The sequence below is a fragment of the Mercenaria mercenaria genome, chromosome 10 (assembly GCF_021730395.1).
Source record: "Mercenaria mercenaria strain notata chromosome 10, MADL_Memer_1, whole genome shotgun sequence".
Lineage (NCBI taxonomy): Eukaryota > Metazoa > Mollusca > Bivalvia > Venerida > Veneridae > Mercenaria > Mercenaria mercenaria.
In genome coordinates this window covers 71361446-71387858 of record NC_069370.1, presented here as the reverse complement: position 1 = coordinate 71387858, position 26413 = coordinate 71361446, and the positions used below count along the sequence as shown (strand labels likewise).

General features: G+C 34.6%; 2 protein-coding genes across 6 annotated transcripts in view; one reads left to right on the top strand and one right to left on the bottom strand.

The window, feature by feature from the left end:
• Window positions 1–1569, bottom strand: part of LOC123561324 (phytanoyl-CoA dioxygenase domain-containing protein 1-like) — a 46901-nt gene extending 45332 nt beyond the window's left edge. For 2 of the 3 annotated variants that reach the window (XM_045353615.2, XM_045353617.2), the window contains exon 1: window positions 1497–1569. The gene's annotated coding sequence lies outside the window, so the exon portion shown is untranslated. Of the gene's footprint in view, window positions 1–1390 lie in introns of all 3 variants that reach the window. The other variant, XM_045353616.2, reaches the window with a different exon arrangement.
• Window positions 1570–1663: 94 nt separating this feature from the next.
• Window positions 1664–26413, top strand: part of LOC123561323 (vang-like protein 2) — a 35138-nt gene continuing 10388 nt past the window's right edge. The window contains exons 1-2 of one of the 3 annotated variants that reach the window (XM_045353613.2): window positions 1664–1811; window positions 19501–20748. In XM_045353613.2, the coding sequence (XP_045209548.2) occupies window positions 19548–20748 (1201 nt within the window). In that variant the 5' untranslated portion in view covers window positions 1664–1811; window positions 19501–19547. Of the gene's footprint in view, window positions 1906–19004; window positions 19107–19500; window positions 20749–26413 lie in introns of those variants that run through there. The other 2 variants (XM_045353612.2, XM_045353611.2) reach the window with 2 other exon arrangements.

Genomic DNA, 26413 nt, shown 5'->3' with positions numbered 1-26413 from the left:
GGTAATACTCTTTGATGCATAACGAGTTTGAAAGCTCTGCCCCTTGTCAATCAAAATCCCAGTGAACTTCATACTGTTTGTCGACACCAGCATAAGTATGACAGTAGGCGGAGCGTCGTATGTTAATTAGCTACTGACAGATGTCAATCACGCCACGCGCCGACTGACACGTGGTTATCATCAGTATGTAATATAGATGATTGATAAACAATGCAGCGTCAGATTATTGTGTTTGTACCTCTTGTTAATTAGCGGTAACAGCTTATGCTGTATTGTGTAATATGTGTTGTTAATTTAAAGTAATTATTTTATGTGCTTGATTCGATTAAATAAGCCGGTCGGCCGTTACGCAAATTTATTATCTTTGCTGAGGTATTTTGCTAGAGCAAAATAAAATATAAATGTTTTAAGTAATCAGATATTATAAGTATGGAATAGTTCTGGTGAAAAGATGAAATTTAAAACGGGTATTTTATCAAGAATTTTTAATGTTTGCTTTCGTTTTTTCGTATTTGTCACACGTTTTCACGATCGTGATTTTCGGACTTTTTTATCCTTTCTTACAAGATTTTCTAGTACAATTGAAATAGAAAGCCAACAAAAGTATGCATTTAATAATAATATGATGACTCTTGCAAAAGCAACTCTTATTTTAAAGCATTTTTTGTGAATAAAAGCATGTGATCTTTAAATATTCAATGATTTGAGCATTTCAACTCTCCCCACCCACCTTGTTAAAATGATAAGTGAACATTAGTGCAAGTCCATCTGTTGCTAAGTGACAGTGTGTATAGTTGCTAAAAGTTGCAAGAATATGTAATAAAAACATAGTTTAAAGTGTTTATTATGCATAATTGTAAATTCCCCCAAGTGAAAAAATTCCCCAAAACTGCTCGTCGCGCGCTATTTTCTTCCCCCAGTGACAGGCTGGGGCCTCTTCCCCCAGTCGTAAAAAAAACCCCTGACAGTACAACCAAATCTTCTGTAGCCAATCCAAAAGCTGCCTACCAACACAGCTTCTTCCCTGCCACCGCTTGTCCTTTGGAACCGCCTGCCTCTATATGTGGTAAACTAGCCTATGGTGGAGGGCTTTAAGGCTGTTCTAGGAAACATCAACACATACTAGATGCAAGTCTCTGCAGTTTTTTGAACAGTGTACGAAGAGAGACTTTTAATCTTATATATGTAAATAGTTGTCAAATATGGCTGCGCATATATAGTATTTAATCAAATCGTGAGTATACTCTTCTAGAGTGAGGCGATTACTGAAGATGATGATCATGCATAAAAACGTGTCTAGGACTAATTACACGAGGTGAAAAATGATATTCTGTTGAAAGTGTCGCAGAGAAAGCTTTTTTGAACAAATATATTCATGTTATATTAGAACCTTTTTCATCTGAAAGTTATATCATCACATTGTGTTTAAGTCTTTTGGGTTGACATTTCCTATTTCCATCAAATTACATGATAACTGAAAAGAAAGTAGTTTATACCTAATTGGTCCGACAGATATCAACATATACACCGTCCACGTGATTCGTCCAGCTAAATTGATTTTTGGCTGTTCTTTCGTTCTCCCTACATGATAAAAAATACACTTTCTAAAAGTTTCGAAGTCTTTTTGGTAATATATTGTGACAGTTTTTACTGACATATTTTCAAATATATCAGGACTTAGGGTTTCTTTCCCTTGCACAGAAAAATTTCTTTAAAAATGAAAAAATCCAACTTGCCGTTTGATAAATGGAACGGCATGTAATTAACAAGAGCAAGTTCAAAATGGAGCCGACAGCAAGTTCGTAACAAAGGTGTGTTTTATTGAAAAATAACGTGGAACCAAAACCCCATTTGCAGACTGAAATGGAATGAGTAATTAATCGCTACTCAATCGTGTTCTTTCTAGTAAGTTGTGTGTATAAATGTTGATGTTCTTTTTTATTGTGTTATAAACAAAAATTTGTGATTTTTTTTACATGGCAAATAACTGGTTAAAGATGCATAATATTTTGTGATTTTTTCATTCTTATATCATTTGATTATCAATTGATCTACTACTCCATAAACGTGCATAGTACTTAGTACCTACACATAATCTTCAAATTTATGAAGGAGTAAGCAGGTAAGGGTTATTTTGGTGTCACACAGTTGTGTACATAAGTTACCATAAGTCCTGTTCTGATAGAAGGCTCGTCTCAGCCTCGTTCATCAGCTCTACATTCTTTATTTGCCAGGTTGCAATGTCCGATTCAAAATTATACAATAATTAAATTTTGTGTATGCCAGTATTTGTCAAATCTAACTTCAAATGTTAACACTGTCTTTGCACTGATGACACTTTCTTGTAGAGAGTTCCATATGTCGACCACTCTGTGACCAAAGGAGAATTTTCTAATGTCAAGTCTGGGTCAGTGTTTGAACAGCTTCTTGGCATGCCCCCTTGTTGTTAATTGAGTCTTCTCTTAGTTTCAGTAACTGTGATTTTGCCTGCTGCACAGTAAATGGGCCAAATGTGTTAGCATCAAAGTCAAAAATTAAAGTTAAAGATTTCTTACCTGCTAAGCCTTTTTCATGAAGTTATATGTTTTGACTTCATGAAAAAGTAAAATAATAGATAACTTTTTGCTAATTTTTGTTTTTATACATCATTTTCTATCAGTGGTTGGGCAAGGGGACGGACGTTACATGGGAATGTAAAAAGCTTGTTTCTGAAGCTGTTTACTGTCATTAAGATGAGAAAATTCACCAAATCAATAAACCAGTACATCTTTACAAGAAACTTATAAAAAAATTTGACAAAGATTGGAAAAAAAATTACTTTTGTTATTTTACCTGTCGAAGCAGAGAAGGAAAAAAACAGCCATACTCATATTTTTCCTGTTACCATTTATAATATTATACTTAATTGGATAACAACCTTTTAAATGAAAACACAAGAACATAAGTTATTAAACATTTAAGTTTTTTGTATATTTCTTTTTTATTTAGGCTTCAAAACTAGTAAAGACAAACTGATGGCAAAGGGGGACGGACGTTACATTATGAGGGGACGGACGTTACACTAATTATATACATTTGTTTTTCAAGCTTTAATGTGGCTCTACTGAAAAAAAAAACAGATTCTGTTAATGTTAAACCTATCTAGATGAATGAAAAATGATACAAAGTAATAAAATAAAAAGAAATATGCTGAATTAGAGTCTTAAAATATGGAGGGGAAAAGAAAACAGTCATATTTTTTAATCAGGAAATTGATAGTGTTTGTCTTATGTATTCACTGACTTAATGAAAAGTGTTTCTAAATTTTCATTATTATGCTAATGTCATTCAATAAAAGATATGTGTGTGGTAATGGCACATCTTACTGCTATAGTTAAGTAAATTAGGATGGACGTTACAAATTCACCATAATTTCTAACAATTTTTTTTTGCAAAAACTATGTTGAAGAATAAAACAAAACGAAACAGAACAAAATGAGAAAACATATTAAAATACAAATGTATTTCTTTTCATGAACATGTAAATGATATGTATCATATACTATCATACACTTTTAAGAAAGCGACAGCAATCATCATCTCAGCACAAGAAGGGGATAAGAGCTCTGACATCAAACACTTTTTTAACCGAGGTGAGGAGGATCATTTTGTTTCACTTTGAATTTCACAGATACCACTATAAATCATATTGATATACATAGATTAAGAAAAATCCGAAATCTGAAAGCAATGCTGAAAATACATTAAGATAGACAGTATTTTCTATTCCCCAGTTTTGGGGATTGAAGGAAGGATCCATTAGGAGGGGAAAATATGTTGTAATGACAAATACTATTTGGGTCCTTAATATGTGTTTGAAAAAAAAAATACCCTGGACCCTGTACATCAGTTGGTACATTTACTTAAAATATCTGTGGTTCATTGCCATGACACATCAGATTTTGTTTATGAAATGATCATAATTTAGAAAAAAATATTATTCAATTTAAGGGTCTACACAACCATATGGCCATCAGCACTGGCATGAGCCTGGATCATAAAATTAGTTCAACTTAAAAGAATTTCACACATTTAGTCCCACTCCTAATCTGCATATATGACAGCAAGCTTCTCCCCTTTCTCAGTTTTTCAGAAGAAATCACTTTGAATATACAAGGTTCATTAACGAGTCAGTGTTTTTACAAGGACAATGTATGGATCCAGAAATGTATATACAGGGTCCAGTTTTATGGCACCTTGTAAAACGCTTAAGTTTTCCCAAAGTATGTGTTTATACAAGACTCGTTAAGAGGGTAAGTGTTGTATTTAGAATCTTACAAGGATCCAGAGATATATACATGTATAAACTGGGCCCAGTTAAGTGGATCCATTTTTACAGTTTTGTATATTTTTCTCATGTTGTTTTTATAGCCAGCTGTTGTTCCAGCAGGGGTCTCGTTACATGTGACATATTATTCTTTTGAATTATGGCCTCATATTTGTAAATAAATGCTTCATTGGGAATGATTTAACACACAGCATCTTTATTTATCAATATATAACCTTCAAAAAGTTACTGATGGATAACAAAATCAGAACATATGAAGTATTCAATTATCACAATTTTTGTAACATCCGTCCCTTTTCTGTAACGTCCGTCCCCCTATGTTTCAGATGAAGATGATACAACATCATATAAATCTAAATGAATCTTTTTATATATTTATTACTTATTGATGCATGTCCTATCAAACAGGAGTTAATTTCATTTAAATTTCCTCACATAGCATAAAAAACAAAGATTTTTGCTCTAATTTTCAGTTTTTTTTTCTAGTTTTCAATTTAAAATCCTCAAAAGTATGGGAAAAAAAATTTTTCAACATTGTTTTTGATAATTTCATACTTTTTACATATTCTTGTGAAATACTAGTATCAGATATTACCAGCAAAACATGAAAACACTACATTTTGTACATGATTAAGAAAAGCATATATAGGGGGACGGACGTTACAGGGACGGACGTTACACATAACTTTTGATATTTCGTCATTTTTTTCCCAGCAAGGCTGCAGATCTATTTATTTTTCATTTTTTCATGATAGGTATGTCATTAAGCATATATGAAAGTAATTAATATCAATATATTCATATTCAATTATAAAATAATAGTGGGGGACGGACGTTACACTTTTTTTCACGCAAATGGTTTTTTTGGTGCTTAAATGGACTTTTTTACTAAAATGTCCATTGATAAGTGCTGCAAGCATTTTTTTCATATTCTACAAATACAAAGTAAGACAGTGAGCAAGAAAATTATTTTGAATATGTAAAATTAAGACATTTTGTGTTCAATTCAAAATCTAGCATTTTTGTTAAAAACAGTGGTGTTACACGAGTCACTCTTTATTATCATATTCATAAAAATGTAACGACTTCATTGATCAGCAATGTTATACATCATTTTAAAGCTAATAAAATTATCTGTTTAAAGGTATTCAAATCAAACTTATATTTTGTTATTTGAAAATACTGTAGTATTTTTTGAAAAGTGTAAAAATCCAATGCTAACGCATTACATGAAAAAACGGCCTGTTTTCAGCCATAAAATGGCTTTCAAATTTTTTTTTGGTTGATTATGTGTTGTTTTTTTTTACTGCAGCATTTGAATACTAATAAGACACATTGAAAACAGTTTTAACAAAACTTGAAACAGATGTTCCTCTATAAATAAAATGCAGTTACATGTTTTTTGAAAAAATTGGCCCATTTACTGTGCAGCAGGCAATTTGTCATAATAATACATGTCATTTAGGAGCTTGAACACTTCAATCATGTCCCCTCTCAGTCGCCTGTATTTTAGTGTTGGTAGTTTGAGAGTTCCAGGGTTTTTTTTTATACTATAGCAGAGGCCGAATATCGGCCTCGTCCCCCAGCCGAGGATTTCCCCCACAGCCAAGGATTTCCCCTACCGCAGTCGAAATTCCCCTACGTCCGAAATCCCCCCCCTCCAAAATCGTAAACAAAGCAATGGAGATTACTCCCAGCGATTTTCCCGACCGAATATCGGACCCGTTCACAATTGCAGACGGTCTTTCACAATTTTCAATGGGTGTGGAAACCTTTAGAAATAGTAGAAAAATGTTTGAAGAGCGTTCAGTGGACCCGAGGTTCCGGTTTTGACCAGCGAAAATCGATAAAAACTCGTATCTGACCCGCACATAATATGCCGTGGGCGTCTGCTTGTCTCGCGGTAATACTCTTTGATGCGTAACGAGTTCGAAAGCTCTGCCCCTTGTCAATCAAAATCCCAGTGAACTTCATACTGTTTGTCGACACCAGTGTAAGTATGACAGTAGGCGGAGCGTCGTATGTTAATTAGCTACTGACAGATGTCAATCACGCCACGCGCCGACTGACACGTGGTTATCATCAGTATGTAATATAGATGATTGATAAACAATGCAGCGTCAGATTATTGTGTTTGTACCTCTTGTTAATTAGCGGTAACAGCTTATGCTGTATTGTGTAATATGTGTTGTTAATTTAAAGTAATTATTTTATGTGCTTGATTCGATTAAATAAGCCGGTCGGCCGTTACGCAAATTTATTATCTTTGCCGAGGTATTTTGCTAGAGCAAAATAAAATATAAATGTTTTAAGTAATCAGATATTATAAGTATGGAATAGTTCTGGTGAAAAGATGAAATTTAAAACGGGTATTTTATCAAGAATTTTTAATGTTTGCTTTCGTTTTTTCGTATTTGTCACACGTTTTCGCGATCGTGATTTTCGGACTGATTTATCCTTTCTTACAAGATTTTCTAGTACAATTGAAATAAAAAGCCAACAAAAGTATGCATTTAATAATAATATGATGACTCTTGCAAAAGCAACTCTTATTTTAAAGCATTTTTTGTGAATAAAAGCATGTGACCTTTAAATATTCAATGATTTGAGCATTTCAACTCTCCCCACCCACCTTGTTACAATGATAAGTGAACATTAGTGCAAGTCCATCTATTGCTAAGTGACAGTGTGTATAGTTGCTAAAAGTTGCAAGAATATGTAATAAAAACATAGTTTAAAGTGTTTATTATGCATAATTGTAAATTCCCCCAAGTGAAAAAATTCCCCAAAACTGCTCGTCGCGCGCTATTTCCTTCCCCCAGTGACAGGCTGGGGCCTCTTCCCCCAGTCGTAAAAAAAACCCCTGAGTTCTTAGCCTTTCTTCATATGTTAAGTTTGACAATCCTGGTATCATCTTGGTTGCTCTTTGAATATTTTCAATGACTAGTACGTCTTTCTTTTTGTATGAGTTCCATACTGAGTGTGCTATGTTTGGTCTTACGAGAGCCGTGTAATGTTTCTTAAATGTGTCCTTGTCAAGATATTCAAATGAGCGTCTCATGGCTCCCAGTATTGAATTGGCTTTGTATGCTGGCAATTACAGGCCAGTCAGTTTAACCAGTATATTGTGCAAAGTACTTGAAAGCATTGTTCGAGAAAACATGGTAGTTCATATGAAAAAACATGAATTATTTAGCAGTAAGCAGTCTGGGTTCATAAGTGGTAGATCAACAGTACTACAATATTACTAGCTGTATTAGACAAATGGACTGAGATTCTGGATGCAGGGGGAAATATTGATGTAGCATACTGTGATTATATGAAGGCGTTCGATAACATATTTCATTATAATTTAGGAAGTGGCTAGGGGTCTGGGAACATGTAATCAATATACATGTACTATCATTACCAGTGAATAAGGTAACTGCTGGTAAAAGTTATGATTACTGTAGTTGTCATATAAGTTGCTGTTATTAATATTCTGTCTATCTATTTATACTGCATCACTCCTCTTTACGAGTATTACGTGCAGCTGCGCGCCTGTACAAGAAATTTAAGTAGAATGGACACGAGAATAAAAGTAATACACGATGTGTATTGCAAGCATGAATATGAATATTAGGCCGAGGGCTATCGGCACGACAGTCATGCTGATAATTTTCTTTATTCGCACCCTGGCCGTGCCAATTATTTTCTTTATTTGCGCGACGATTATGCCTGGAAAGGTGTGCCGATTATTTTTGTTATCCAAATGACTAAACATACTGTATACATATGTAAAATTATGTTAAGTTTCTTAAGTTTCTTCCTGCTTATCAGATCTCTTTAGTACCGATTAATTGACAGTTGTAGCATGCCTCCAATTAGCCTTACTTATCTGGCTTATCGGGCTGACTTAATGACTTTTGTTATTTTTACTGAGTTAAATGATACAGAAATATAACAGTGGTGGTGAGTCTTGCTAAAATATGTTTGTTTATCGAACTGTAGCAATTGCTCGCCGATAATTTGTGTTAAAGCATCATTAGCCCACCATCATCAGATGGTGGGCTATTAAAATCACTCTGCGTCCGTGGTCCGTCCGTCCGTCATTCCGTCCGTCCGTCCGTCCGTTAACAATTTCTCGTTATCGCATCTCCTCAGAAACTACTGGGGGGATTTTGACCAAACTTTGTCAGAATGATGTATTGGTACCCTAGTTGTGTCCCCCTGAAAATCAGACTGGTTCAACAATTTATGAGTGAGTTATGGCCCTTTGTTTATTTCTATAATTTACATAGATTTATATAGGGAAAAACTTTGAAAACCTTCTTGTCCAAAACCACAGAGCCTAGGGCTTTGATATTTGGTATGAAGCATTATCTAGTGGTCCTCTACCAAGATGATTCAAATTATTTCTCTGGGGTCAAATATGGCCCCGCCCTGGGGGTCACATGGTTTATATAGACTGGTATAGGGAAAAACTTTGAAAAACCTCTTGTCCAAAACTACAGGGCCTAGGGCTTTGATATTTTGTATGTGACATCATCTAGTGGTCTTCAACTAAGATTGTTCAAATTATACCCCTAGGGTCAAATATGGCCCCACCCTGGGGGTCATAGTGTTTACATAGACTTATATAGGGAAAAACTTTGAAAATCTTCTTGTCCAAACCACAAAGCTTAGGGCTTTGATACTTGTAATGTAGCATCATCTAGTGGTTCTCTACCAAGTTTGTTCGAATTATCCCCCTAGGGTCAAATATGGCCCCGCCCCGGGGGTCACATGGTTCATATAGACTTATATAGGGAAAAGCTTTTAAAATCTTCTTGTCAATAACTACAACATTCAAATTTGGACATGTATATTTTTGAGTGGCAAGATGAACCTTGACATGAGTTGACCTTGATTTTGACCTAGTGACCTACTTTCACATTTCTGTAGCTACAGCCTTCAGATTTGGACCACATGCATAGTTTTGTGCACTTGAAAAAACTTTGACCTTGATTTTGACCTAGTGACCTACTTTCACATTTTTGAAGGTACAGGTATCAAATTTGGACCATATGCATAGTTCCGTGTTTCAAAATGAAATTTGACATTGATTTTGACCTAGTGACCTACTTTCACATTTTTGAAGGTACAGTCTTCAAATTTGGACCACATGCATAGTTATGTGTTCCGAAATGAAATTTGACCTTGATTTTGACCCAGTGACCTACTTTCTCATTTCTTAAGCTACAGCCTTCAAATTTGAACCACATACATGGTTTTATGTACCGAAACAAACTTTGACCTTTACATTGACCTAGTGACCTACTTTCACATTTTTGAAGGTACAAGCTTCAAATTTGGACCACATGCATAGTTCTGTATTCTGAAATAAAATTTGACCTTGATTTTGACCTAGTGACCTACTTTCACATTTCTCAAGCTACAGCCTTCAAATTTGGACCACATGCATAGTTTTGTGTACCGAAATGAACTTTGACCTTAAGATTGACCTAGTGACCTACTTTCACATTTCTGTAGCTACAGGCTTCAAATTTGGACCACATGCATAGGATTGTGTACCGAAACAAACTTTGACCTTGACATTGACCTAGTGACCTACTTTCACATTTTTGAAGGTACAGGCTTCAGATTTGGACCACATGCATAGATTTGTGTTCTGAAGTGAAATTTGACCCTTGATTTTGACCTAGTGACCTACTTACACATTTCTCAAGCTAAGCCTTCAAATTTGGACCACTTGCATAGTTTTGTGTACCAAATTAAACTTTGACCTTAAGATTGATCTCGTGACCTACTTTCACATTTCTCAAGCTACAGCGTTCGAATTTGGACCACATGCACAGTGTTGTGTACGGAAATGAAATTTGACCTTGAGCTAGTCAGTAAGTCTTGAAATTTGGAACACTCCAAAATGGCACATTGGTGGGCGCCAAGATCACTCTGTGATCTCTTGTTTAAGTGATGCATTCCGTGTATACGAATGCGTGCAAAACTAAATGGATCGAAATTTATTCGTTTTTGTGACATACAAAGCTTGACAAAATGAAGATAGTTTGAGGCATGGATTAAAGTTGTGTGTTTTCATGGATGGCAATGCATAGCCCTGTAATTCATAGAGAGAAACAATGGATGCAATGAAGTGTGTTTAAAATTTTGGGCGTTAGGTAGACAGTAGTGTTGTAGTTAAAGGGCCCGCATGGAGCAATTTCCCTGGTCATAGTTATATATTCATTGACCCATGTTTTTGTCCCCAGTGGCTTGGGACTATTTATTATGCCATATTAAGGTGGCCTACACGTGTCAGACCCCTTTGATCCATTGTGGAAACAAAGCGAGTCAATTATTGTCACATTAATTCGGGAACGGCTGCGAATAACATCACAATTAAGTTCAGTTACTGTCCTGCGAACTACGCAACTTTCAGTCATCATTTAATCCAATTATCTAAATTTGCAGTGAATGCAAAAATCATAAGTGAGCCACGTGTTATCAAAATAAATTGGTCAACACAATCAAAGGCATGTTTGTTGCGTGTTGATTAAATCTATTATGTAAACAGTACTACCTTAATCCACCATGCGATTATTGGAAAACAATGATCTCAGATTGGTCGAGAGCGCAAAGCAGGCGAAATAGCTTCTTACAAGGTTGTTATTTTGTGTAATTGGTACGCTATGCGTGCAACAATTTTTTACACATCCCATGGACATGCGGTTGGAATATTTGGCGTCATTTTCCCAAAAGTATGCGTACAAATATGCAGAATTAAGCGTTTCCGAGAACCATGCTAACAGACAGCTCTTGCTTAGCTAATTCTAGCTATAAATAACTAGATTTAGCTATATAGCTAATTTGTGACTTCTGGGACCTGCATAGCAGTTTTAAGCTTGACTTTTCAAAGAAAATGTAGAGCTATTGTACTCGGCGTCGGCGTCACCGTTGGTTAAAGTTTTTGATAAAGTCAAATATCTCTGTTACTATCAAAGATATTGACTTGAATCTTAAAATAGTTATTTACTATCAAAGTCTACACCAGGAGAAACAATCCCCATAACTCATTTGAATTTTGACAGAATTATGCCCCTTTTTAACTTAGAATTTTTGGTTAAAGTGTTTGATAAAGTCAAATATCTCTGTTACTATCAAAGCTATTGACTTGAAACTTGAAATACTTATTTACTATCAAAGTCTACACCAGAAGAAACAATCCCCATAACTCTGGTTTGAATTTTGACAGAATTATGCCCCTTTTTAACTTAGAAATTTTTGTTAAAATTTTTGATAAAGTCAGATATCTCTGTTACTATTAAAGCTTTTGACTTGAAACTCTAAAGAGTTATTTACTATCAAAATCTACACCAGGAGACACAATTCCCATAACTCTGGTTTGAATTTTGACAGAATTATGCCCCTTTTTAACTTAGAATTTTTGGTTAAAGTTTTTGATAAAGTCAAATATCTCTCTTACTATCAAAGCTTTTGACTTGAAACTTTAAATACTTGTTTACCATCAAAGTCTACATCAGGAGAAACAATCCCCATAACTCTGATTAACTTTGATGCATTTTCACTATGTCTCAGTTATTACGAAATGGATTTGATTCAGACTTCAAGTAGTTGTTCCGCATCATCACCCACATCCAATGACACAAGATGCATAACTCTTGCACCAATATTTTATGAATTAGGCCCCCTTTTTGCTTAGAACTATACTTATATAGTGTTTTGATACACTTGATCTTTACCTCTCTTATTACTTAATATTTTTGACACAGACTCAAGCTATTGTGTAATGCCTTCAACCACCACTGGAGTCATTAAACACTCCAGTGACACCTCCAGATTCATCAGATGTGCCCAGTTTCACTATCCAGCACACGCTTTCTCAGTAAGGGGGTGCATTAGACATAAGCTAAGGACATAAAAATTGGTAACTTTTAAAACTTTAATGAACAATAAAACCTAAAACTATGATCATTTAACTACCTAAACCTAATGGGGTTTGAACATAGCTGAACTCGTTATTTCATATCAACTAGTTACAAAATGCCACCAATATATGTTTTATAACGCATGGAAATGTCCGTTATCATGTGCAGATATCCTCTTGTAACTTCACTGTAGCATAGGAAATTCACATTAAGGATGTATATCTGGACATGAGCCGTAGTTGGGTCATGTGGCTTGTCAGAAAAGTAAGAATAATGACAAAAAAAATATTTTCAAGGCTTTAGAAATTAACTTAACTCTCTACTTGTTTAATATGTAGTTTGACTTATCCAAATTCTCGTGAATATGTGTTTTTTATTTCCTAGTTAAACCTGTATATAAACTTCAATCAGAAGAAAATGTCATATAATATGATAGATTAATTATTTCCCCTATAGAAAAAGTATATATTGAATGATATCATAGTATAATTTGAAGTGTAGCTGCTATTTCCGTAAAACAGTTAAATGGTAACGAACATTTTCACATGAAAACATATTTTACACCTAAGAAAATGAAAATATATACACAAACTTGTTTTACACTAATACATTTCCTGTTGCAAAAACGATGAAAGCAAACTATCTAAATACATTTTACTCAATTGATCGATGTCTCGAACATGGCCGTATGTAATAATCTGGATATGATTGAAATGTAAAATCAAAGTTTTGAACATTTAACCGATAAACGACGTAAGAACTATTCAAATGTCAATTAAACAACTCTGAACTTATTACTAATGAACATTCAAAACAAAAACTACATGTCCGCAGTATCTTCTGAAGATATAAATCTCATCCAAGAGAGCTCAGTGAATTTAAAATGTTCGTTACTGATATATTTTCAATGTAAACTTTCATGTCATATTGATTAAAAAACTTTATTTGCTACTCAGTTGTAACAGATAGGTATACCATAATGTATTCAAGCGGGTAGATACAGAATTTAACCATATATATTGTACTGGTGTGGAAATATTCATTTTTTTTGGTAACGAACGTTTCAAATGAAACATATGTCTTCATCGCTGAAAAAACAGTGCTTCAACACGCGTTATGTCGTTTAAATCAATTGACAGCATGCGTTTTGATTTTCCAATTGTCTGAGGAGCGGACACTTTACACCGAATATCCTTTCTTTCGACCCATATGATATCAGGCCTGTGTGGCCACTGGAAAGACTTCTTCTTCTGCTCCAGAAATGATATTTCAAAAGTGTTGTCTTCAGGGTCTGTATTGATCACTTGACCAATGTACCACTTATCAAGGTATATGGCGGCAACAAAGTCCGTCTGCTTAATTTCTGTTTTATTTTCAGGAATTTCAGGACTTGGAAGTGGTGTCTGAATCTCACTCTGCTGGTTATGTTTTTCTTCAGTGCTTTCAGCCATGGCAGAATGTTTCAATACTGAGTTTGCTGCCAGACCAATTGTTTCATTTCTCCATGAATCACATGCAGAACTTGAAGAGGCAATACAAGTTTCACAGTAGCAACTTGTTTCACGCACAGCTACAATGGAATTACCCTTGCCTTTGGCTGCATGTAGCTTCATTGTACCACTGATGGGTTTCAGTTTCTGTTCTGCTAACGTGACAGCTTTCTCTTGGCAGCTTTCACTGGAAACGAAAATAAACTTAACAATTTTCATTGTGCAGTGAATCGACTGTGTCCAACAGTAAAAGTCGGTTGGGTCTTGAATGGCGACCTTGCCTGTTTTTACTGCATCATCAGCCATGCGCTTAACCGTTCCACCGAGTCCATCGCACGGCCCCTTGCCGTGACCGGCTTCCCAATAGTTCCAAGTTGCAGCAATTCCGTAAGTGTCGACATGGTTTGCTACGGCATAGAAAATTACTTTATTCCGATATTGGGAAGTAGGTCCATCTGTCCAATAGTGAATGTTTGTTATATCCGGATTCAGACCCTTGACCTCTTGAATAAGTTTGTCAATAATCGTAAGTACTGTTGATGCATTATGACCAATCTCGTCGGATATAACAACAATGCTTTTGTGAAGTATTTCATTTGAGTCTTCCAATTTGTAATAAATTACAATAGGATGAAGGGTGACGCTTGTCTGATTCCAGTAAGCTGACTGGATTTCTTGAACTGATTTACATGAATAATTTTCACTGAAGTCCATATGCACTATACAGTGATTTGCTGGTAAGTTCTCTTTCAGGCGTTTCATTTCGTTATATTGTTTCTGAATTCTCTTTACATGACCTTCAAACTCATTTGTCTGTGTCTTGATATGCTCCAGAAACTCAGCCTTAGTCATTTCAGAGTCAACAATTTTCATAACTGACTTTGTCTGGCCTTTTACGTCAATCTGTACACGTTTCCACTGTCCGATGACAATTTTCTCAGATGTTACTTTGTTTTCAATTTCCTGTACTATTTCACTTTTACGTTCTAGCATCTTCTCTCCATTAACAGGTGTGTCGACATTCTCCCGTTTAAATGCTTTTAGGGTCAGGGACATGTTCTGGTGCTTAGTGCATAGACACGTATCTCTCGTGATAAGCGAGGTAAGAACTATGTGCTGCGGGCGGATTCTGCAAAAAGATGCCAACGACAATTTTATACCTGCATTTTCACTGATGAATTTGTCGTATAATGTTGACAGGTAATCAGTTAACACTCTTTTTTGTGTTTTATGACCACTTTTTGGCTTAACATAATCTGATTTTCCGGGCATATTCCGACTGTTATCATCCCTCTCAAAGAAAGCTATCACTTTTTCTCTGTGCTTAGCTACTTCTCTTGAACGGCTGAGGCGCTTAATACTCAATCCCTTTGTGTTGACCTTTGCCATTGTGTTTCTACTCATACCAGTTTTTGCACCAAACTTTCTGAGAAATTTGTATTTCTTTACAATGTCTCCGACTACTAGATTTTGGAGTGTTTTCTTTTGTTTTATGGTGCTTTACGTGCAGATGACTTTATCTCGTCGCAGACTGCGTTTGCAAACACTAGCTCTTTCTGTACAACAGAGCTCTGTTTTGGAGTGAGTTTAATGTCATGGATAAGCTTCGCCGCTTTTGATCTTGGAGTACTTGGACTGTGACACGCTTTTCTCTTCTCCCTTTGAATTGCCCGCATAGTGCTTCTGTACTTGCGTTTCAAATTATCAAACTTCTCTTTCATTGCTTTGACCTCTTTCTTAGCTTTATCCAGCTCCTTCGATATTCGCATTCTTGGTCCATTTGCTCTTTGGGGAAAGTTAATTCTGACTACCATTCTATTTTGACTTGCAGAAGCAGCACTTTCGTAGCCACTGGTATTAGATGGCTCGGCTTGATCCTCCGCCTGATTTAGGTTGTTTTGTAATAAAGCCACTGCGTTTTCTTTCCTCTTCTGACGATAACGTTTCAAATAGGCTCTATTCTTCTTATTACGCTCTTCTCTTTTTTTCTTTGAAAGCTGACCATTGGGACATATGTGCTTCTTCTTCTTTCCCTTTCCTTAGCGAGGTACTGTTCATTACTTTTCTCCTTCAACCTCTGCCTGTAGGCTTTTGTATTTCTGCCCTTGACTTTGCCATATCTGCAAAGCAAATGTAAAAATAAGTGATTGAAACAATTTGAAATGTTCGTTACCTTGACTTGAAATGTTCGTTACCATATTTTAGAGACAGGTTACCTACCATTGTTAATATGATATACAAGCATTGAAATACAATTAAAGTTGGCAAGTATTTGTGCACGAAAAATGAATAATAAAGAGCCATACAGTTTTTTAAATCTTAACAAATTATGTAAATGAAGTTTGCATGGTTTCAACGAGCACATTATTCAGAAATCACGTAATTATAAAGCGTTTGTTCGATATCATAGTTTTAACAAATGGCATTAATTGAAGGTTTCACGTGTACTTATGACAGTTTTGAACAAAACTGTTTTATTTTAACAGCAGATTGTCGCTTAACTAAACACTATTTTATAAACAAAAGAGTATAGTAAAAGTGACGTGTTCGTTACCGTTCGGTAACGAACAAGTCTTATCCTTTGTGGCTATAGACAACTGTATGCATACATATGAAAAGTTAAACATGTATGCTATATGAATTATTAATGTTTTACACATTTTATAAAATAATCACCAAACATCACAAAAGAATACGGAAGATGATATATGCATTCAAAAACATGCCACTTTACCTTCAATTCTTGGACGAAATATTTCCTCTTCAAACTAGTATGACCTCGCCAAAGTCCACCATATTTGTTAGTGACATAAACAGTGTAATTTACGTCATACAATTAGATGACGTCAGAGCAATATTGACAGAGCTAGCATGCGCTAAATTTAGTTTTGAATTTTCGGTATCGAATATGTCAGTAACGGAGTCTTACCATTCATAGGAAATCTATCTGTATTTCAATAGCAAACCTTTCTGAAAAATATTGTATTGCCCTATTTACACCTAAGTGTTGTACCCAACAGATAAATCTCCATACGAAACCAACTTAATTGTTTATAATGTTTTTATAAGGGATCACGAACATGTCTTTTACAAGTCGAATCGTCAACATATATATATTCGGTTTCTAACATCTATAGTGCCTGCATAGGGTAGTAAACATTGTTAAACATGCATTCAAAGCACAAAAACATTGTTGTTAGCCTTTTAAAATATGTTTTACTGATTAAAATCTGTAGTATTCGAAACTTTATTTTCATCTTTTTGTTTGGTAACGAATATGTTTTTCAAAATGATGAGTTTTCTAGTCATAGAAAAACGAACCGTGGTGTCATTAAAAACGCCCATGCAGATAAAGGTTGTGTGATAATATATTTTACTAGGGTAACTATTTTAAAATAAAGAAAAAAGTAGAGCATACACCTGTGTTTTTAAATATGAATAATAAAGAGAAATTTTAGACTCTTAACTGGCGACAGTAACGTACATGTCAAAATTGCTCTTTTAGAACATTTTTCTTCGTGGTATAGACATTTATGCAGAAATTTGAATTATAGCAGCGTAGACAGTATAAGGCTGTATATATTGGCATTATCCAGATCTACCCAAAGGTTGTATAAGCAAAACAAGTCAGCAGCGACCCAGATGCACCTGCTTACTGAGAATGCGTGAGCAGCGAAATAGTCGACCGCGCTGTCTCCTGTGAGGCTGTGACAGCTCTTGTTCTCAACAACTACTTATCCAAACTTCAAGAAACTTGGTCAGAATGATCCCCTATTACCCTAGTTGGTCCAAAGTGAGAATGGGGTCAAAGGTCAAGGTCACAGGGACCTGAACACTGAATATGGTTTCTGCTCAATATCTGGATATATATGTGTATGTTGGTCTTGATGTGTACATGACCCCTATTGATTTCGGGGTCAAAGGTCAAGGTCACAGGGATATAAACATTGAAAATGGTATTTTTCTTACTTTTAGTTTTCTACACCAATTTACAAAGAAATATGGACTGCTTTGTACAAGGCATACTTCACACATAGTCATATTACAGTTTTTTTTTTATTAGTTTAATTTCATTTTCTACCTGTCCATTCCTTTTTTTTCCTTTTATAACAAGGTATACTTCACACATAGTCATATTACAGTTTTTTTTGTTTTTTTTATTTCATTTTCTACCTGTCCATTTCTTTTTTTTTCCCATTTTCCTTCAGTAGTGCATATTAATTTGGGGGTTATTTATTTAAGGCCTTTATTAGAACTTTAACTCATTATCGCCTAATTCTGAAAACCTGGCCAAAAACGCCGCCAGGCGTTAGCTGCTCGTTTTCTTTGATGATCTGACTGCATATTACAGATTCTGTAACTCTGCTTTATATTTTTATAGAAATGGTGCACCTTTTCAGACTTGCATGTCATTGATTGAACTTTATTTGATAACAAGGTTGTTGAATAGTAGAGCATTTCTGTCCTCTGTCAGCTCTTTTTGATGCCATGTAATAGTACACTGACTGAATGACATGCTGGTCAGTAGTCAAAACTATTGGCCATAGGTCCCACACACTTTTGGCAATAGTTTTGACTAATGACTGGCAGGCCAACACCTAGGGCATAAATTGATTGCAAGGTCGTCCCCAACTTTTCCTTACAATTTGGGAGGACTAGATAGTTTCTTGTAAGGAAACAAGAAATAGCAAGCTGAAATAGAATTGTAAAATTTATGTCTGCTTATAAAGAGGTAAAAAACTAAATATTGGAAAACAAATATAATGTATGAAAATTCAGGACAAGTACATTAGAAAATTAAAAGGGTCGATTAGGATGAAAAATTGGGGCAAGAAGGGATGATAACTGAGCAATTAACTAAAGTTATAGCTGCACATTTCGAGATTTTTTTTGTACCCAGAATCTTTGTTCGCTTTTACAAACATTGATTATACTACTTTATTTCCTTGATTTATTTTTGTTTCGAGCTTTATTTATAAACAGGTCTTTCAGCTGTTTAAAAACTACAGCTTTGAGAAAAGCTGTTTTGATTATTTTATGTTGATGCAAGTATATTTTTGATCAGGGATTATACATAAAATATCTTGTGATTTACAGGATTATTTTGCTAAGATGAAACACTTACCAATAATTATATAGATAATTTTGAGCAAGTGAATTTTCTCATGAGCAGAGAAAATTGCCAAATTATTCCATTTGTTTGAAGTAAGCCCAGCATGAGGTTTTTATGTTGATGTACCGCTAATTTGTCCCATCTGCAGTTATAGCTCAATGGGTCGGAAAATATTTTTTTTATATTCATTGTACCTGTGCCTTTTGTGAAAAGAACATCGTGAACAATGCAGGGATACACAGTTTATCAAGGTTTTTTTTAAGTTAAATGCCTAACTGTTTATTGCAGATCTGATGTGAAATTTTGGTTTTAATTTATTAATTTTGCAGGAGTTTTTGTGCTACTTTGATGAAAAAACTTTTGCACACTTAATTCTTCATGTATGTGAAATACATGAAAGTATGGAAAAGGTTACAGTGTTTCTTTAGACAGATCAAAATGAAGTGATTTATAATATGTATGGATTTAAAGGTTTTTTGTTATTATAATAATAATAATAAATGAAATGCCCTTAGTTTTGGTTCAGTTCATAGCTGATACATGTGCATAAATTTAAATATAAGTGATTTTCATTAAGAAGGAAAATTTGAAGAGATATTAAGGTATATTAATTAATAAAAGAATCATTTTCACATATATTTTCAGTTGACAACTACCACCCCATAGAGGTCAGTCCCCTTACTCCTAGAAGGATGGACGGAGCAGAATCTGTCCGCTCAGGACGGAGTGACCGGTCCGAGAGATCGCATAGAAGTCATGGCAGTCATCATAGTAGACACCATCGTCACCGTCCTCATGGGTCTTCATCTCACTCTCAAGGTCACAGAGGTCGAAGTTCGGATCGGGGGAGGGATGATAGGTCAGTTACAATTCAGACACCGGGAAATGGTTCAGATGTTGATAGTCGAGTTGCTGAAAGTGAAAAAATTGAAGTTCAAATTTTACCACAGGATGACAATTGGGGCGACAACACAACAGCTTATACAGGCAATACTAGTGAAACTGGTTTCTCGATGGACGATATGCGGAAATTCGCAAAAGAGAGCTTTGATGAAGATAACGGAGGATTTGATTGTTGCAGATATCTAAGCACAGGACTTGCGGCCATACTCAGTTTGTTAGGGTTTGTCTCTCCTATAGCTATGGTAGTATTACCAAGACTTAAAATAGGTGGTTGGGAGACAACAACATGTACTGTAGAGTGCGAAGGTCTGCTTATCAGCATGGCTTTTAAACTGCTCATTCTACTGATTGGGACAGTAGCATTGTTTTTCCATGCTCCAAGAGCCACCATGCCACGTGTATTTGTTTTCAGAGTAGTAGTTTTATTTCTCGTGTTTGTACTAACGTTTGCATTTTGGCTATTCTATGGAGTTAAAATCATGCAGGAAAAAGAGCCATCGTACTACAGCATTGTACAATTCTCGGTCCATCTTGTGGATGCTTTATTATTCATTCATTACATCGCAATTATATTGTTGATTATACGCCAACTACAGCCTCAATTTGTTATTCACATTGTGAGATCGCCCGATGGTGAGAGTCACACCTACACCATCGGACATTTGAGTATTCAACGTGCGTCTGTGTGGATTCTTGAACAATATTACAAGGATTTTCAGGTCTTTAATCCGTATTTGGAAAATGTGATGAAAAAGCCTATGAAAATGTCTGGTTTGAAGTTTTATGAAGTAGATGGGGTTCAGCAACCCAACAACCATGCAAGGTCAAGGGCAATGTTTGCAGCAGCCGCTAGAAGACGTGATGCTAGTCATAATGACAGATTCTACGAGGAGCAAGAATATGATCGACGTGTTAGAAAAAGGCGTGCTCGTTTGATTACAGCTGCAGAGGAAGCTTTTACTCACATTAAACGTATGCAGGATGAAAATGGTAAGTATTACATATTGTATATTGTTTTCTTGTCAGTCTTTTTTTATTACATGATAACTATACCTTCAAGCTATATTGATTTAATGTGAGTATTTTAAGACAGCATATTGACTCATCATATCTACATGATGAAAATAATTGTAGATCCTTCAGAATTTTGGGTTAAAGTCTGAGATCAGAAGTCAGCACACAGACTTGGACCAGCAAACGACCATATAAACCCTGGGACAGCTTTTTAAGGAACACTGCTCATGTCTTATATTGTGAGGTTCTGGTACAGGAGTTATTATATTTCTGCTTAGGGATTGGTATGCAGTGTAACATTTTTGTAAAAGCAGAAAATATTTATATAAAAAAAAAAACACAAAAAACCTGGCAAATTTTGAAGGTAAAATATATATAAAAAATGAAAGAAATAAGTGCTTAAATGCTTTAACACAAGGAAGTTATATTTTTTTATTTTAAAGGAATTATAGCTTGTTATTTTAAATGTTAACATTATCACCAATAGTGTTATAAGTTACGGTAGTCTCAATTGAACTGATCATAATGAGTAAGGAACATTTTGCAAAACTAAATTAATGAAGGTAGATCTGCACGAAGTATATAAATGATCCAGGGATTCTTTCATGTTAAATTGACTGGTTTAAAGGCCTGATTTTATCGTAATTGACTGCATTGAGATCTTTTTTCTTGATTTTCTCGACCTTAAATACCATTAAGTTGCTTTTTTATGGAATAATATAAGTGTCTGGTTCCCACCTGCTAATGTTGAGATATGTGTGCCTTAAAAAAGAAGAGCTTGTTTTAGTAATAAAAAAGTAATAAATAATTGATATTTACATTAAAGAAAAGATAAAAAAATTTACAACCAGATTTTTTGTGATAATGTATACTTCATAGAATTTAACAAAATTTCTGAAACTTTTACAACCAAGATTGTCATAATCATATAACGTACATGGTAATATATTGTAATATATTAACTCATTGAGAAAAAACTTTGGGAAATTAGATGAAGTTTTTACAAAAGACTTTACTACCTTCTGATTTTGATCTGTTTAGCTATGCTTACTTCTTTAAGAATGGAATATCGGCCAAATTCGCTGGCTAATTTTGAAAAATGATTGGCTAAGTTTTAGATATAAATCGGAAATCCGGTGAGGTTTCTAAACTTAGGATATTGATTAAACTTGTAGGATGCTTCCTGTCCGTTCCTGATAGTATTCATTTGGGTGAGAAATAGTGGAACATGCATTTAACAGCGATACACTGGAACTTAAATTTTCTTACCATTTCCAGAGCACAAATTGGGTGCAAACTATACATTACCACGACCAATACACCCCAAAATATGGTAGATCTCAAAATGGGATATAAAACAAGATATTTTAATACAAAAATGACTACAGAAACAAAGTTAAACATCTGCCTAAATATATTTTTTCTGAATTTTAAAGACTGGGAAATCACTGTTGAGTGGATTTCAGTATCAAATTTATTTCTTGAGAGCTCTTTTACATAATTAATGTATTGTAAGGCCTAGTTAAGCCCTTAGAATTTTTGAACACCTGTGCCAGTGAAAAACAAACAACAAAAACACTTAATGCTGTCTTAGATCATGCCATTTGCTCATTTGAAACAATAGATGTAATCAGTAAGGCTGATTTTAGGTTGGCTTAAATAAATAAATAAAAGATATATTGGATAATTAATCATGGTTAATGATCATTACTGACAAGGAGATCTTTAAGTTTTTTGCAGTTCATTTGTCATGTTTATGGTTGAGATTTAATAGGTACTGCTTTAATTGAATTTGTTGTTTTTTTAGGTTATATATAATCATGCATTTTGTTTTGTCATAATGGTAGTATATTCACAATTATCCCAAACGTTCATGATTTTTCTTTTCCTATTTCTACCGGCGCAAAAAGTATGGTAAACTAGACAGGCTGTTCAAAACTCTGATCATATATCTATGTACCATGGGTTGTCTTCTGTGTTAAAGCCACCCAGGCTTTGTCTATTGTTTAGTTCGATATAAATGACAGAGTGATGATATAGCATTATTTGAAGACAAATCTATCTCTCTTAATTACTTCAAGTCTGTTGGGGGGCAGGTAAAATAAATCTAGATAATAAAAAAATGGAGCCAAATAAATGATCCCCTAGATTTTAAGCCAAATGACTGATCCCTGAGATATGCTGTTATTAGTCTTTCTCATTATGTGATGGCACGGTGCAACTATAACTTAATTATATGAAACATTTCCCTCCATAATTTATAGTAAAACATCAAAACGTTTTGTAATGTACATCTGTACTGATGGGACTTTGTATGGGCGGATTTATTAATGTCATAATTCTGATGAAATGGGAATAGAATTAGGGGATCTGAAACACAACTTTGTATCTTTCTACAGTCGTAATAACATTGCACTTAAAACGAATCACTTGGAAATAAGTGAAAATGTCATATGGTATCATAAAAAATCCTTGTTGGTATTAAAGTGATAAAGATTGCTTTGTAAAGTTCTATTTTAAGCTCGGCTGTTCGAAGAATAAGCAGAGCAATCCTACTTGCCATGGCATCTGCGTCAGCATCACACCTTGGTTAAGTTTTTTTGTACCACTCCACATTTTGAGACGACCTTTTGAGATAAAGGTTTGAAACTTTCAACACTTGTGTACCATCATCATGTCCAGTTTTAGGCTATAGTACATAACTCTAGCAAGGATTTTATCTGAATTATGGCCCCTTTTAACTTACTAATCTTGGTTTTAAAAGTTTTTTTTGAACCAGTTCATATTTTGTGGAACCTTTTACTTGTTCATTATAACAGTCTCTATCTGTAGGCAAGAGTACATAACTCTGTCAACTATTTTGGCTGAATTATGGCCCTTTTTGGACTAGGAAATTGGTTTAGTTTTCGTACATGTCCATGTTTTGTCAAAACTATTTGACATATGGCTTTGACACTTTGATTTGTGGTAATATTTCTGCTTCTTGGACAACAATTCGAATAGTCGAGCATTGGATGTCTTACGGACAGCTCTTGTTTACTCTAATATTGTGCAAAAGTAATAATGAAACAAATTGAATACTGCCTTTTCACATAACTTCATAAATCATATTGGTTGATTCACCCAGAATATTTGGAGTTTATTTTATTTGTTTGCATACTTTTGGACAGTTGTATTTATCATTTTATGACATATAAATCTCTAAATGGTCTATCAAACACACTGAATAACTTCACATTATTAACATTTTACATCTTGTATTCCTCTAATATCTAAGATTTGTAAAAGTTTTTATGTTCGCTTTGGCATAGATTTTATGCTTGTTAGTATTAAAAGTTTTATAAAGTTAGACCAATAAAGAAAATGAATAAGACATTTCTGCCATGAAATTTGTAGGTAAATGAATTTGTCATTCATGCTTTGGTTGGTTTAAGGTCCGAATATGATAAAACTGAATATAATATTGGTTATGTTTGATTAAAAGTTTGTTTATTAGAAATTTATGTTGTAAAAAATGGCTTTAAATTTTTTTATGTGTATAGTTTAGTTTTGATTGTCTTCATTCAAAGGTCTCTGAGCAATTGAGACATATTAAACTTGTTGATCTATTTTGTCCATAACTTTATTACAAAACTTCAGCTGTCCTGAAAGCAGTTGCATCCAGATATATACATGTATCAATGTATGCACGTGCTCATCTTGGAAAATCTTAAAGAAGTTTAGATTGTAATTAGGAGTACCTTTGAAAAAAACAAACTTGTTTGAAATTTGCAATTATTATGTTTATTTTTACACTCATTATCAATGAATCATTCAAAAGTTATTACAGGAGTAATCTTAAATCCCCTTTGATTTCATTATATCTTCAGAAAGTTCAAGTTTTATGTGCTTTGTCACTTTTGATCAAGAGAAATCCACATTCAATTACAAAAGGCAATTTTCATTGTAAATTGAAAACTGAATTGTAACAAACTTACAAAGATCAGTGTTTGAATGAAATTGTTTTACGTTAAGAGTTTCAGTCCTGTTTTGAAATCTTGTCTGTTTTCTGTACAATTGCTCTTGTATTGTATAGTATGCATAATTATATTGAAATATCAAATTACTAGTTAGAACTTTAAAGTACATTTTATGATTTAGTTTCATATAATATTTTAGTAAAAATTGTGTGAATTCAAAAGGTCAGGCTCATTCAAACCAAGTCTGCTATCATTTTGCTTGGTTATACATTCTGTGTTTCCAAAAGATCACATTTGAAGGCAGCTGGGTGAAGGCCATGTCCTATCATAAGTTACTAGTACCAGGAAAACACTGAATTTCCACCTGCTTTTTACAGAAAGCTGCTACAGCATGTAGAAGAAAAGTAAACAAAGGCAGCCTAATTCAATTTTTAGCTCACCTGTCACAAAGTGACAAGGTGAGCTATTGTCACGTGACCACTTGATGTGCGTCGTCAGTGGTGCGTAGTGCTTTGTCCGTCAACATTTTCTAAAGAAATCTTCTTGAAAACCACTGGGCAGAATTACACCAAACTTCACAGGAATGATCTTTGGGTGGCCCCCTTTCAAAATTGTTCAAAGAATTGAATTCCATGCAGAACTCTGGTTGCCATTGGCAACCGAACAACCGAAAGGAAAAACTTTAAAACTCTTCTTTTCCAAAACCACAGGGCCTAGGGCTTGATATCTGGTGTGTAGCATCATCTAGTGGTCCTCTACAAAAATTGTTCAAATTATCACCCTAGGGTCAAATATGGCCCCGTCCCGGGGTCACATGGTTTATATAGACTTATATAGGGAAAACTTTGAAAATCTTCTTGTACAAAACCACATGGCCTAGGGCTTTGATATTTGGTATATAGCATCATCTGGTGGTCCTCTACCAAGATTGTTCAAATTATCCCCCAGGGTCAAATGTGGCCCCACCCCGGGGGTCCCAAGTTTTACATAGATTTATATAGGAAAAAAAGTTTAAAAATCTTCTTGTCTGAAACTACAACACTTAGACTTTTGATATTTGGTTTGTAGCATTGTCTTATGGTCCTCAACCAAAATTGTTCAAATGGTACCCCTTGGGTGAAAAGAGGCCCTGCCCTGGGGGTCCCAAGTTTTATATAGACTTATATAGGAAATAGCTTTAAAAATCTTCTTGCCTGAAACCATACGACCTAGGCTTTTGATATTTAGTGTGATGCATTGTCTAGTAGTCTAGTAGTCCTCTACCAAAATTGTTCAAATTATGCCCCTGGGTTAAAAGAGGCCCGGCCCTGGGGTCACTTAGTTATTATGTGAGTTATATAGGAAAAAAAGCTTTAAAAATCTTCTTGTCTGAAACCATACAACCTAGGCTTTTGATATTTGGTATGATGTATTGTCTAGTAGCCCTCTACCAAAATTGTTCAAATTATGCCCCTGGGGGTAAAAGAGGCCCCGCCCTGGGGTCACTTAGTTATATAGGAAAAATACTCAAAAAATCATCTGATCCTATTTCCAAGACTGTTTAATTATAATTACCTGATGACCCCAAGTAATATGATGTCACTTGACTGTGACCTTGACCTACAGACCTACTTTCTTGTTTTTTAAGATACAGCCTTGAAATTTTTATGACATACACAGTTTTGCACACAAATCGTAAAACT